A 15,381-nucleotide genomic window follows, 5' to 3' on the forward strand; every position below is an offset into this window, starting at 1 on the left:
AACACCTCTCAAGGAAAGAGAATTGCGAGGAATTTGGACCCCAAAGATGTAATCCATGCATGAATGTGCGTGAATGGTGCAAGTCTTGTGCCACTATGAATAGTCGACTTTATAATTATTATGCTGCGTTTCTGTAACAGGTGCTCCTGTGACCTCTCTCCCGCGATGTAGGCGCACCCGGGTGTCCCCCTGTGCCCCCTCTTCCCTGCTGCAGCTTCACTCTCCAGTCCGCACTCCACCGGCAGTCTCCTTGCTCCTGCTCGTGTTTCCCCGCCTCCTAGGGCACTCATGTGCAGGCGTTCTGAGATTTAAAGGACCAACCCCCTGGTCGGCTGACTATTCTGTTAAATTTCCGGCCCCTTCCTGTGTCCCCTGCTGGATCTTTGTGCTTTCATGCCTCAGAGAAAGCTGTATTCCTGCGTGCTTATCCTGATTTCCCGTTGTGACCCTGGTTCTGTTCCTCACCTCGCTTCTCCGCTGCCTGCCCTGACCTTCTGCCCTGCTACTGACTATGATCCTGTGCTGTAACTTTTAATACATTCTCTGAGGAAGAGTACCATAGTCATGGGCTCTTCACAAATGCAATGATACCTGAAGACTATTCCAGTCAAAGCTGTCCTGCCAAGGAAAATAGTACTTTTTCTCTTTAAACCCTGTCCACATACAGCTGTTCACATACACATTTGGGGTATTTATGCTCTTAGACTGGCATTTTGAGTGCAATTTTCCTTTTAATGAATTGTGATTAAACATTTGGGGGTAAAGTGACTTTTTAATGCAGTTTTCACAGCCCTATTCTATGAGACCTATGACATCAAAATGCCCAGTGTGTGAATTAGTTTACAAATGTATGTCACTTGAATGGGGTCACTGTTGTGATACCTTAGAAGCTCCTCAAATGTGACATGCACCAAAAACACATGTGCGGTATTGGCATACTAAAGGGAAATTTTCTTATTGTCTTATTTTTGCATATCCCTGTTAAAGATTTAAATGTAGTATAAATGTAAAAGAGATTGGCCATTTCTAAATTTCACCTACATTTTGTTATAAATCAATATTACGTAGGGGTAGATACGTTCAGAGGGAGCATTGGAGCCGACATGACGTAACGCTTCCCCGCAGCTGCTCACCTTGACCGCATGAGGTTCTGGATGCGAGTTCACCATGGTTCGTTTGTCTGCACTTTGGATGGAGCTCTGCTGGGAGTGAGGAGTGAGCTGGGCAGTTGGAGGCAACGGAGAGGTGGTGGAGAGACCGTTCTTTATGGAGCAGTGTGCAATGTGTAGTTTGGAAAGCATTCGATATAGAAAAGTGAAAGAAGAGACGCTGTGGAGGTTGAGATTACAAAGTGGGGGCCCTCTTTCTGGAGCTGTGAGGAACGCGGGGAGACGACCGTCGGCATCTGGAAAGGATGTTCGGGGGCATCAGGACTGCAAAGCACCGTGAGGTTTGACCATCTTAAGGACCCCCATCCCTTAATTAGTCTCTGCTGCCTTCTGTTGGATCTTTTTTTTTTTTTTTTTTTTGCTGCATAAGGACTAACTCTCCTGGAAATGTGTGAATACTGCCTGAACTCACCTGAACTGGCTCTAGCTGTGCGATGCATGAATTAATATCCCAGCACTGTGTTTTACTAACCTCAACTTTTTTGTATGTGTTAATCTTTAAGACCGAGTCATATTAATCCATTCCTTATCGCTGTTTTGGGTATATTAGTCTTCCACAATTCTGAATCTGGCTTATTGCATCATATGAGGACTTTGTGAATACTGCCTGAACTAGCTCTGGCTGTGCGGTGCATGAGTTAATCCTCCAGTACTGTGCTCTACTAACCTGAACTTTTAGCTGTATTGTATGAGCTAAATCTTTAAGACCGAATCATATTAATCCATTCCTTCTCTCAGTTTGGAGTGTACTAGTCTTTTCATGATTGGTGTAAGATTAAGCTGAATCTGGTTTATAACATTATATGAGGAGCTGTGAAATATTAATTGCACTAGGCTAGCCATTTTAAGGGAAAAACTCCATAATAATCATTTAGGGATGTGCAAAATCAATCTGTCTCTGTCTTTTCGTGCTGCAAGAATTAATTAGTCAGGATTGTGTAATATTAATCTAAATATGTCTCTTAGTTATGTATGATTCAATTCTCCGGTGTCTGTGCAATACTAATTTGAAGTGGTTTTCTCACTCTGCATGAATTAATGTTTAAGGGACTGTGCAATATGATTACGAATTTGACTTCTTATCCTGGTTTAATAATTATTTATTCAATTTGAATTTGTTAGGTAAAGTGTGGATCACTGAGTGTGGGACTTTTTACTTATTGAGATCTACCAGGATTGCTAGTAGCTAGAGAAAACAGCCTCAACTTACTTCAGTGATATTTCATGGCGATGTAAACTGCTATAACAAGGGATTCTTATAAACTATCAAGCCACTGTCACTCTCAGTATCCATTTGGGGACAGTTTCTTTGTATTAAAAATGACTAGACCAGGCACCAAAAGGTCAGGCAAGATCACTGGTAATACTCCATAGTTCTTAAAAAATTGGATACGTTTGCCCTATCACCCAAAAATATGGAGAAGGGGAGTTGTGGACAAGTTAAGGATAGGATATTTTTGGAGAACCCCTGTGAAGAAAGGATTATAGGGGGAAAAGCTCAGGATGGTAGATGGGAAGAGGTGGGGGAATTAGGTGTGTCGCTGGGGAATTAGGGGAAAAACAAATGCCTGATAGGGTTTTGGAATTGGTGGAGGGAAGATCAGAAGATAAAAAGGAGGGAGAAGACCAACAGAGGAAAAGGAGTGAGGAAAATAGGTCATCCTCCCTGAAAGAGATATTTGAGGCTATACTACACTGTAAAGGAGGTATAGCTAATTTGACTTTGGAAGTGGGGCAATTTAAGGAAGAATTGGGTCTATTAAGAACAGAGCTGCATTGCTATGGGGAAAGACTGTACAGGCAGAACATAGAATATCGGAAATGGAAGATGGGTTAAATAAAATTTGTGCAGAATTAAAAGTGGAAAAAATGCGTAATCAGGAGCAAAATAAAAAGTTAATTGAGCTAGAAAATCAATCCAGAAGAAATAATCTGAGGTACATGGGTTTCCCCAAAGGGGCAGAAGGAAATGATCCAGTGAGTTTTATGGAAAAGTGGTTGAAGGAGATGGTGGGAGAAGAGTTATTTAAACTGCCCGCTTTTATTGAAAGAGCACATTCGGTTCCAGGGAAGAGCCCAATTCCAGGAGGGTATCCTCAACTATACTGATTAAATTATTGTCATCAAGGGACATATTGAAAAATTAGAGTATAATGGTAATAATAATCTTCCCAAACTTTGCAGTTAAGACACAAAAAAGAGGAGGAATTTTTATGATGTGAAACAAAAACTTAGGCAAAATAGCATACAATATGCTCTGATTTTTCCAGCTGAGCTAAAGGTCATCTGGACGGAAAAAACAATATTTTTTGAGGAACCAGAAGAGGTACTCACTTGACTGAACCAGACGGTTAAATAATCTGATGTTAAAATATTAGGTGGTCTGGATGGGTAGGGATGGGGGATGATGCTTAAGTAAGATGTCAGGTCTGGGCTTACGGGATAAGGTTGGAATCTTGAAGTCCAGTGGGCTGGCAGTTGGGGTTTTAGTTTTTTTTTTTCTCTCCCCTCTCTCTCCCACTTCCCCTTATTGTATTTGGCGCTCCTCTTCTCCATGGTTGTTTACGGACTATTCAACCTATCCGGTACTAGAAGGAAAGGAGTTGGGTAGGGAATGAAAGTATTATCATGGAATATTGAGGGTTAGGTGCCCCAGTCAAGCAGGTAGCAGTAATTGATTTAATAAGGCGTCATAGACTGGATATTGTAGCTTTGCAAGAAACTCATATAATGGCAGAAAAAGGGGAAATTCTTAGGAAAAATTGGGTAGGAAAATTATATAATTCCTTTTACTCTTCCTATTCTAGAGGGGTGTCAATGTTAATACATAAGGATTTGCAATTTGAGGAGAAAAAAGTAAAGACACAGGGACGGTACATTTTTTTTTTGGGGGGGGAATAGCTGGGAAAACATGAATGATTGCCACTGTATATATTCCACCTCCTTTTTCTTTGATGTGATGGTATGATGTGTGGAGAGAATTTCACCCAGGGATAAAGGAATACTGATATTATTCATCTTCTTATAAGGTGTTCTCTAGTTTTTACAGACACTTCAGCTTGTGGATAAAATAACGTTAGGTGTGAGGGGCATTTCAGATTACTTTCTTTTGATTGTGGATTTAGATGTTAATAGAGTAAAAATGAATAGAGGGTTTAGAATTGCACCTTTTTGGCTAGGGTTATTAGGGTATCAGGATTGGATTAGCAAGAGTATTAAGGATTTTTTTCCGGGTAAATGAAGATCCTCAGAAAATTGAATTGGTATGGGAGACGGCAAAAGCGTATATTCGGGGAAAATTTAAGGCACAGATAGCTAGGTATAAAAGAAATGTAGATAAGGGGATAGAAGATATGGGTAAGAAAGTTAAAGAGTGAGAGAAGGTCTTGATTAAACACCCTTCAATAGGAAGATATGGGAGGACGCTAAAAGGATTTATATTAATTTGACTAATTCTCTTACAGATAGAAAAATAGCCATGTCTGTTAAGAAACATTATTTAGAGGCCAATACATCGGGAAAGATGCAAGCGAATTTAATAAGAGAAAGTAGAGAAAAAGCTAATATAAAGTTTTTGGAAATACCAGGGGGGGAGGGATGACATGGGTTCCAGTGGAGATTCTTGGAATTATTAGAGAGTTCTACGAGAAGTTATACTCCTCTCATTGGGACTATTCCACAGAATGATTTAAATACTTAATGGAGATAATGGACATGGTCCTGAAACTGTCAGAAGAAGTAAGAGCAGAGTTAGAGAGGGATATTGAATTTAGTGAAGTCGAAGAAGTCTTGGAAAGGTCGGCAAGGGGTAGTTCTCCAGGGTTGGACGGGATCCCTGCAGAGTTTTATATTTTATATAAAAAGGAAATTTTGGCCCAACTAATTCGGGTTTGGAACAGTGCATTGGGTAAAGGGATATTACCCCATTCGATGAGAGAGGCGTTAATAGTTTTGGTCCCTAAACCTGATAAAAATAACAGATTGGTCGATAGGAGTCTACCAATCTCGTTAATATATATGGATAATAAATCATTGGCTAAAATTATGGCAGAAAGATTAAAAAAATACATTAGAGAAATTATACATGAAGACCAAAGAGGTTTTATGCCTGAAGGTTCAACGTTAGATAATTTCCGTAAATTATACTTGAATCTGCAGATGGTCCCATCCAATTCCGGACAACGCTCGTTATTGTTTCTAGACGCATCCAGGGCTTTTGACACATTAGAATGGAATTTTTTTGTGGGGGACATGTGTTGCGCCATTACTTTATAAAGGCGCAACAGCAAGGGTTCTGGTAAACTACATGATATCCGAACCAATTAGTTTGGGTAGAGGCTCTCGTCAGGGTTGTCCTTTATCCCCATTATTATTTGCGATCGCCATTGAGCTGCTTGCCTGCAAAATTAGGTAGGATGGCCAAGTTATAGGTTTTAGGCAAGGAAGCGTACATGAAAAAATCTCTATGTACGCGGACGACAGATTATTATATATAGGGTCTTACACTTCAATTGATAGGGTTTTGGAGATATTCAGGGAATATTCAGGGTCAGTTTTCAGGATTAAGTATAAATTGGCATAAATTCGTTTGCTTTCCCTTAGATAAAATACATGGTTATTCCCCCGATAAAATTTAGATATTGGAAGAAGGAGAGAGTGTAAAATATTTAGGGATAAATATCTCTTCAGTATGTCAACCTAAATATTACCCCCCGGTTTGAGGAAAAAAAATGAAAATATGGAAAAAGCTACCCCTAAATATGATCGGAAGAATATCCTTGATAAAGATGCTATTAGTGCCAAAAATTTTATATGGTCCATCCACTTCTCCAATTTACATACCTCAAAAAATGTTTAATTTGGTAGAGAGCCTTTTTTCAGAACTAGTATGGAGAGGAAAACATCCAAGACTTAAGCGGCAGATATTAAAATTGCCCTATGAATAGGGTGGGTTTAAATTGCCAGATATCCGGTCTTATTTTATTGCAGCTCAGGTCAAATATATACTGCAGTTCTTTGGGATAGGGAACTTTTGAGGAGTGTGATTCTTGCAGGAATAGAGGGATATAATTATAACATTCTGGATATTCTTGAGACTGGTATCTGGAAAAATTGGAAAAAAAAGAAAGAATTGGCCTACAATGGTATTGAAGACTCGGATATGGGAAGATATTAAAACTAGAATAAAGTGTAAAGGAATTATTAGGTACACCCCAATTAGGGGGAATAAAAATTGGGAAGTTCCAATCCGAGTTGTGGTTGGAGAAGGATATTAAATATATTCAGCAATTATTATCAGAAGGGAAACTTAAATCTTTCCAAGAAATCCTGGAGTATCTCACTGTGCACAACCTTATAACCCAGCGTCAGCATGGGTTTATGAGAGATCGGTCCTGTCAGACTAATCTGATTGGTTTCTACGAGGAGGTAAGTTCAAGACTGGATCTGGGGGACGCTGTGGATGTTGTATATCTGGACTTCTCAAAGGCATTTGACACCGTGCCACATAAAAGGTTGGTATATAAAATGAGACTGCTGGGAATAGGAGAAAATCTGTGTATCTGGGTAAGTAATTGGCTTAGTGATAGAAAACAGAGGGTGGTCATTAATGGCACATTCTCAGATTGGGTTGATGTTACCAGTGGAGTGCCACAGGGGTCAGTATTGGGGCAACTTCTTTTTAATATTTTTATTAATGACCTTGTAGTGGGTTTACACAGTCAAGTTTCAATATTTGCAGATGATACTAAGCTGTGTAAAGTAATAAATACTGAGGTCGATAGTTTAGCATTACAGAGGGATTTGTGGAAGCTTGAGGGATGGGCAGAGAAATGGTTGATGAGGTTTAACGTAGATAAATGTAAAGTTATGCACTTGGGCCATGGAAACAAAAAGTATAATTATGTTCTAAACGGTCAATTACTTAGTAAAACTGAAGCTGAAAAGGACTTGGGCGTATTGGTGGATGGTAAACTTAATTTTAGTGACCAGAGCCAGGCGGCTGCTGCTAAAGCAAATAAAATAATGGGATGTATCAAGAGAGGAATAGATTCTCATGATAAAGACATAGTTTTGCCCTTATACAAATCCCTGGTCAGACCACACATGGAATATTGTGTACAGTTTTGGGCACCAGTGTATAAAAAGGATATAATAGAGCTGGAACGGGTGCAGAGGAGAGCAACCAGGATTATTAGGGGAATGGGGGGATTAGAATACACTGACAGATTACAAAATTTGGGATTATTCAGTTTAGAAAAAAGACGACTGAGGGGAGACCTCATTACAATGTACAAATACCTGAACGGACAGTACAAGGATCTCTCCAAAGATCTTTTTATACCTAGGCCTGTGACCAGGACAAGGGGGCATCCTCTACGCCTAGAGGAGAGGCGATTTTACCATCACCATAGACAAAGGTTCTTTACTGTAAGAGCAGTGAGACTATGGAACTCTCTGCCGCAGGAGGTTGTTATGGCCGACTCTATGTACATGTTCAAGAGAGGCCTGGATGACTTTCTGGAGAGAAAAAATATCACGGGTTATGGGGATAAAACATTTATTTAATTCTTGAAGGTTGGACTTGATGGACTTGCGTCTCCTTCCAGCCTTCATATACTATGATACTATGAAAAGCAGAATTTGGGGTATCAGAAAAAGTGTACTTCTCCTATATACAGTTGTTTCATTGGTGGCATGCAATGAGCATATCTCACAAAATAAATGATAATGTATATCCTCTCTTAGAAATGATGAGATCATCTTTGGGTGTTAAGTTTAAGAGCAACTTATTTTTAAAATGCTGGTATGAAGGAGAGGAAATATCCAATAAAGAAAGAATTGTGAGTGGGTGGACGGAGGAGATAGGTGTTTTGGATGATCAGCTGTGGGTTAATGCATTTAGGGATATAGATAGGCTTTTAAAAAATCAGGCTCACAGACTAGCGGAACTCCTCTTGTTGTATAGAGCATATTATACCCCGAAAAAACTTTCAAAATTTTCCTCCCGGAAGCATAAATGTAAAAATTGTGGGTTGGAGGGGGTGGATGATGTTCACCTACTCTGGTATTGCTGCAAGATAAGAGCTTTCTGGACGGGAATTGAAGAAGAAATTAGAAAGTTTATTCATATAGAGATTGTATTTCATCTGAAAAGCTGTATTTTGGGAGTAATAGAAAATGAGATTTCTCAAGAGTGGAAGTAAAGGGTAAAGAAATTATCATTTTTTGCTAGGTTCTCTATAGTTAAACTCTGGATGTCAAATAATCCACCGTCAGTTATGTCTTGGATAAGAATGGTTAATTATAGTATGATGTTATATTGTAAGTGCATTTGTATCCCTTGATGTGGAAAAAAGTAAATAATTAATTAAAAAAAAAAGAGGAAAATAAATAAATATTATGTGAGAGTGCCTGTGTTGGTAAAGCTTTGATTAGACTTTTGAGAGGAAATGTACGCAATAAACTTATAGGGAGTTAGTATAATTTTTTTTTATGCTCTAACTTCAGTTTCATACTGAAGTATATACTCGTGTATAAGCCGAGTTTTTCAGCACAAAAAATGTGCTGAAAAACCTCACCTCGGCTTATACACGAGTCAATTAAAAAAAAAAAAGAATAGTCACCCTCCGGCACCCGGATCCTCGGCGGCGGCTCCACTTCTCTCTTCTTTCTTCACTGGCCGTCAGTCGCGTCCATGCGATCTGCCGTGCGCACACTATGATGCAGCAGTGTTGCCGATGATGACCGCCGCAAAATAGTGTGCGCTCGCCGGCAGATCGCATGGACGCGACTGCTGGCCAGTGAAGAATGAAGAGAGAAGCTGCCGCCGCAGAGGACCTGGAGCCCCACCGCCGCAGAGGACCTGGATCCCCGCCGCCGCCGCAGAGGACCTGGAGCCCCGCCGCCGCCGCTGAGGACCGGGAGCCCCGCCGCCGCCGCTGAGGACCGGGAGCCCCGCCGCCGCCGCTGAGGACCGGGAGCCCCGTCGCCGCCGCTGAGGACCGGGAGCCCCGCCGCAAAGCATCAAAGGTGAGTATTGTCGGAGGGTGAGTATTAAGTTTATTTATTTTTAATTCGCTTGGCATACTGGGGGAAGGCTGTATAATACTTGGGGCAGGCTGTATACTACTTGGGGGCAGGCTGGCTGTATACTACTTGGGGGCAGGCTGGCTGTATACTACTTGGGGGCAGGCTGGCTGTATACTACTTGGGGGCAGGCTGGCTGTTTACTACTTGGGGGCAGGCTGGCTGTATACTACTTGGGGGCAGGCTGGCTGTATACTACTTGGGGGCAGACTGGCTGTATACTACTTGGGGGCAGACTGGCTGTATACTACTTGGGGGCAGACTGGCTGTATACTACTTGGGGGCAGACTGGCTGTATACTACTTGGGGGCAGACTGGCTATATACTACTTGGGGGCAGACTGGCTATATACTACTTGGGGGCAGACTGGCTATATACTACACCCTCGGCTTATACAAGAGTCAATAGGTTTTCCCAGTTTTGGTGGTAAAATTAGGGGTCTCGGCTTATACTCGGGTCAGCTTATACTCGAGTATATACAGTATATCTCAATAATGTGAAAATTGCCCAAAAACAACTGGCAACAAAATAATTAAGGGAAACCTGCAAGTAAAATAGTTCATTTATATTTCTATTCACTATACAAAATTTGTATATATAATAAATGAATTACTCACATAGTTTGGATCCCATGGTTCATACGTTAAGGGTGTTAAAAACTGGATTACAATGTATGATAAGAACACAGCTACCATTAGCAAAGGACTAATGTATCTCCATGTAGTTTGCCAGTAAATATTAGGACGTTTTCCAGTCATCCATTTTATATCTTCACTGAACCTTCAGAAAAGCAGTTACCAGTTATTCAAGTTAAAAAGCAAATATTTGTTTTCTGAAATACCTCTATGAAAGGATTATCAGGTATCATTTTAATAGATATTCAATAGCTAAAAAATATCAGAATGGAATAAAAAATGGCCAAGAAATAAACCAGATGTTTTTTCACTGGACCTGTGAGTTCTGCCTTTTTTCCCATTTTTTATATACATTGGTCTATATATGTTATTGTGTCTGCTCCAGTTTTTTTGTTAACATTTGCATAAAAAAAGTGCCATTGGCGCATGCACATGTGTTTCTTATTTTTGTGTGACAGAATTGTGTTGTGGTTGCATTTTGTCTGACACTTTTGTGAATGTGCACCTTAAGGGGTGTGGTAGTGTGTATTCCTAGTTTGCACCATATTTATTAATGAGATGCATCACCATTTTGTCACAACAGTATAAAGCACCAAGAAAAAATAGGTGCAGCTGTTCACATCCTGAAAACTGACCGGCTCAACTAAGGGCATGAAACACTATTCAATAATGACCCACATTTAACAAAACAAGTTCACTATGTGCTCTTTGCTTGTGCAGAGTGCGCCAGATTAATCAAAACTGTAGCTAGTTTAATAGATCTGGGGCAATGTGTTGAGGTGTAGCTAGTGTTGTAATATGCTACGTTTATTGACCAAGCATGTCACATGAAATAACTTGGCCAAGTATGGGGGAATATTTCTCATTTGTCTTATTTCTGTAATGGAAAACATGTAAGCGGTTTCAGTAATAAATTCCATATATAAGAGCATATTCTGATGGTGTTTTTCCAAGAAATCAGTTGCTCTCATGCAGGTCCATAAACCATGTTGTACACTAAATTTGGGCAATTTGTTAAACAGTCAGGGTATAATTTTGACAGTGACTTGTGTGAAAGTGAATATCTGGCCTTAATCACAGCTGACTGCAACGTTAACCAGACATCTAAGCTTTTTTGCATATATCCTCACCCTCTATCACCTAGCAGAAATCTATGCCAGCTCTTGACAGGCATAGATTTCAATTCTGGCACATAGGATGCACCAGTCTTAATAAATCAGCCCCATTGTTTTCACACAGATTGATCTTTTAATCAGTACTCTCAGTTTCACAGTCTTCGGGACTGTAATAATTGAAGCAAGCTGACAGGTATTTTGCTTCACTTTAAAATTTGTGAGAGCTACCATTAGTGGTTGCCCCACATTTGTCCCAATCCATCAAACATACACTGACAAGCCTAGATGTCCATAAACTAAGTTATCAGAAAGCTCCTTCACTGACCACCATGGCTATAAAAAAAATAGTCAAGTAGAGCCTCCAGTATAACATTAGATATCCACTCTCTTCACCACTCTAAGTCTTAATGTTCCTGCTTCTATTTCCTCTTTGAGTATCTCGCAAGATTCCAAGACCCAAATTCTTATTCAAGAATTCTCATTTGAATAATAACATTTTGACGTTTGACCAGTATCTTTGTGATGAAACCCCACCTTGAAGGGATTTCATGTTCTCTAAGTAGGGAGGTAATTGGCTTGAAGACTCTCCTAGCTTACAAAGTAGCTGCAGAAAGGCTCACAAATAACTTGATTGACTCCTAGGGTCCTCGGAGGATTAGCAACTTCCTCGATTGAGCTAACAATTGTTTCTTAACATGGTAGAAAGTAAATCTGACCAATACATCATAAGGTACTGTATATGGGAGTCCATTAGGGCTATTAATACTGGGTTTCATTTTCTGGTGATAAAGGCTTGTTAATTTGATGAACATATGATTTGAGATGAGAATTAGGGGCAATTTCGAAAATGTCTCTTATTTTGATGTTATTCAGATCTTCTGAATCTCTGAATCAACCAAGTTAGCTTGGATTGATGTAACTGAATCTTAAGTGAGTTGTGCGAGTCAGTTAGATTATTGGCATAACCCGCCATTTTATTTTCCATGTGGACGATTCTTTCTTCTATATGATCCATAGTGCCTTGTAGGGGTTCTATAAGTGATCAAATGTCTTTCTGAAGAGATTATCTCAGAGCTGCTAACATAGCGTTGAGCCTAGATTCTGCAATTTGTAAAAGGCCTGGAAGTTAGCAAATCTATATGTATAAACTTCATTATGTGCAGGTGATGATGTAATGCCATTCATCTTCACAGGTGACACTACAGGCAGAGTGTTTTGCTTTCTGCTTAGTAAGGTTGCTTGTTGGTGCCCGTGTGTCTCCTAATGTTCTAGAGGCAAGGGGAGGCTGAAGCTTCAGAACTGCTGCCTGATTGCTAAAGGAACAGCAGCATGCTGCATTCATCCTCTGTAAGGGCAGGAAAAGACATAGACACTGACTGGCGGGATCTGATGCTCCTTTTGTTTGGGATCTTGAATGCTCTTGCTGTGTGCCTAGAAGATGATGGTGTGGGTGCTGTTTTAATGAAGGTGAGTCTCTGTAGGGTGGTGGAATCTCTAGTAGCAAAGTGTGAGGGGCCGCCAGTGCCATCTTTGCTCTTCTGCATAAAAAAGAACTGCCGGATCGGTTTGTAATCTGTTTCCTTGGCACTCCACTTCTTCCCTTGTGCCTCATTGTTAGGGGGCAATTTGGGTATTTTGTTTGGTTTTGAGCTCATCTGACAACTATATTAGTGGTCGGTGTAGTGGTGCCAGCTCTCATGTTGCCGTCTTCCTCAGTGGCCAAGCCACACTCCTAATATACATTTTTTTAACATCTGGGCAACCCCTCTAAAAAAAACATTTCCATTAATTATTAAGTTTAAATAATCCTCCTTTCTGATGGAAGTATTGCTTTAACCCCTTCCCGCCGCAGCCCTTTTTCGTTTTTGCGTTTTCATTTTTCACTCCCCACATTCAAAAATCTTTTTTTATTTTTCCATGTATAGAGCTGTGTGATGGCTTATTTTTTGCGTAACAAATTATACTTCAAAATGGTGGTATTTAATATTCCATGCCGTGTACTGGGAAGCGGGAAAAAAATTCCAAATGCAGTGAAATTGGTAAAAAAAACGCATTTGTGCCATATTCTTGTGGGCTTGGATTTTACGGATTTCACTGTGCGCCCCAATTGACATATCTACTTTATTCTTTGGATCGGTACGATTACGGGGATAACAAATTTATATAGGTTTTATAATGTTTTCATACATTTAAAAAAATTAAAACCTCCTGTATAAAATTTTTTTGGGGTATTTTGCCATCTTCTGGCACTAATAACTTTTTCATACTTTGGTGTATGGAGCTGTGGGTGGTGCCGTTTTTTGCAGATTTTGATGACATTTACAATGTTATCATTTTTAGGACTGTACGACCTTTTGATCACTTTTTATAGAATTTAGAATTTTTTTTTAAATGGCAAAAAAGTGCCATTTTCGATTTTGTGCGCAATTTTCCGTTACGGGGTTAAACGCAGTGAAAAATAGTTATCATATTTTGATAGATCGGGCATTTTCGCACGCGGCAATACCTAATGTGTTTATGATTTTTACTGTTTATTTATATTTATATCAGGGAAAGGGGGGTGATTTGAATTTTTAGGTTTTTTATTATAATTTTTTTTTAAACTTTTTTTTATTTTTATTTTTACTATTTTTCAGACTCCCTAGGGCACTTTAACCCTAGGGTGTCTGTACGATCCTGTCATATACTGCCATACTACAGTATGGCAGTATATGTGTATTTTACTACTCATACATTACAATGTGCTGATAGCACATTGTAATGAATGGGTTAACCCGAAGTAGCTTCAGGTCTTCGTGAGACCCGAAGCTACCATGGCGACGGATCGCCGCTCCCCGATGATGTCACGGGGAGTGACGATCCTCAATAAGATGGTGGTAGCCCATGCAAAGCTGCCGGCGGCGATCAGCCCCAAAACAATATGCAGCAAAGACTTTCCGGCTATGGAGGGGGCTCGGCCCGCGAGGCCTCTCCATGCACCGGGACCCGACATGTGACTTACTGTTACGTCACATGTCGGTAAGGGGTTAAAGTAGTATTCTCAACCTTATTAGTTATGATATATACACGGTAACCTAATTTTTGTGAGCAGGACTCCTCTAATTAGGACTATTGACATAATTTTGTCTGGAGTAAATTGTAAATGCAGGGAGTAGGGAGCAAGGGGCACTGTCTCAGCATGGAGGACGGCATATATTTGCAGTGCGGGTCTTACAGCCTTTTTATCTTGTGTCGGTTCCCAGCAGGTGGTGCTCGGAATATGGTGAGAATATTATCTTCTTATACTTAGTAGAAAAGGAAAAAGTCGGCACTCACCGTCCTGAAGAAAATCTTTGTCTTTATTTCATCTCTTCATAAAAGACATACAAGCGACACAGGGAGGGGTAAAACATTCAGGGGATAAAGTGCGTGAAGGACAAATCGTTTTGCACTACACAAAGCGCTTCATCTTGTCTCAAAACACTTGGTGAACACACCTGTATTTAACTGTTTCACGACCCGTGACGTAAAAGCATGCCACGGGTCGGCTGCAGGTGCATGGAGAGGGCTCACTCTCCATAGCCAGTAAGTCTTTGCTGTATATTGCAGCAAAGACTTGCCAGTAACACCCGCGGTCAGTGCTAGCAAAGCTGCCAGTGGCTTCAAAAAGATGGTGGCACCTGGGCGCAGTTATCTTGTTGGAGATCGTCGCTCCCCGTGATGTCATCAGGGAGCGGTGATTGGTGGCCATGACAGCCTCGGGTTTTCCAAAGACCCACGGCTGTCTGGATTTATCCCATTCAATACTATGTGCTAATTGCACATTATAATGTATGAGGATGAAAATCCCCATGTAGTATGTATACTGTAGTATGGCAGTATATAATAGGATCAATCAGACAACCTAGGGTTAAAGTACCCTAGGGAGTCTGAAAAATAGTAAAAGTTAAAATTAAAAAGTAGTTAAAAAAAACCCTAAAAATTCAAATCAACCCCCTTTCCCTAGAACTGATATAAATAAACAGTAAAAATCATAAACACATCAGGTATTGCCGCATCCGAAAATGCCCGATCAAAATATAATACCGGTTTTTCACTGCGTTTAACCCTGTAACAGAAAATAGCGCCGAATTTGAAAATGGCACTTTTTTGGCATTTGTATTTTGAAGAATATAAAGAAATTCTATAAAAAGTGATCAGAAGGTCGTACAGCCCTAAAAATGCTATCATTGAAAACTTCATCGGAAGTCGCAAAAAATGAAACTACCCACAGCTCCTACACCAAAATAAAAAAAAAAGTTATTAGCGCCAGTAATGGCAAAATCTGAAAAAAAATTTTTGTACAGAAGGTTTTAATTTTTGTAAATGTATGAAATTATTATAAAACCTATACAA

The 15,381-nt window shown here is 40.1% G+C and overlaps 1 protein-coding gene across 1 annotated transcript in view; it reads right to left on the reverse strand.

The window, feature by feature from the left end:
• SLC6A18 (solute carrier family 6 member 18) overlaps positions 1-15,381 on the reverse strand; it is a 212,753-nt gene that overhangs the window by 2,871 nt on the left and 194,501 nt on the right. The window contains exon 11 of the mRNA XM_072154773.1: positions 9,875-10,037. Within this exon, the coding sequence (XP_072010874.1) occupies positions 9,875-10,037 (163 nt within the window). The remainder of the gene's footprint in view (positions 1-9,874; positions 10,038-15,381) is intronic.

The sequence above is a fragment of the Engystomops pustulosus genome, chromosome 5 (assembly GCF_040894005.1).
Source record: "Engystomops pustulosus chromosome 5, aEngPut4.maternal, whole genome shotgun sequence".
In the NCBI taxonomy this organism is placed as follows: domain Eukaryota; kingdom Metazoa; phylum Chordata; class Amphibia; order Anura; family Leptodactylidae; genus Engystomops; species Engystomops pustulosus.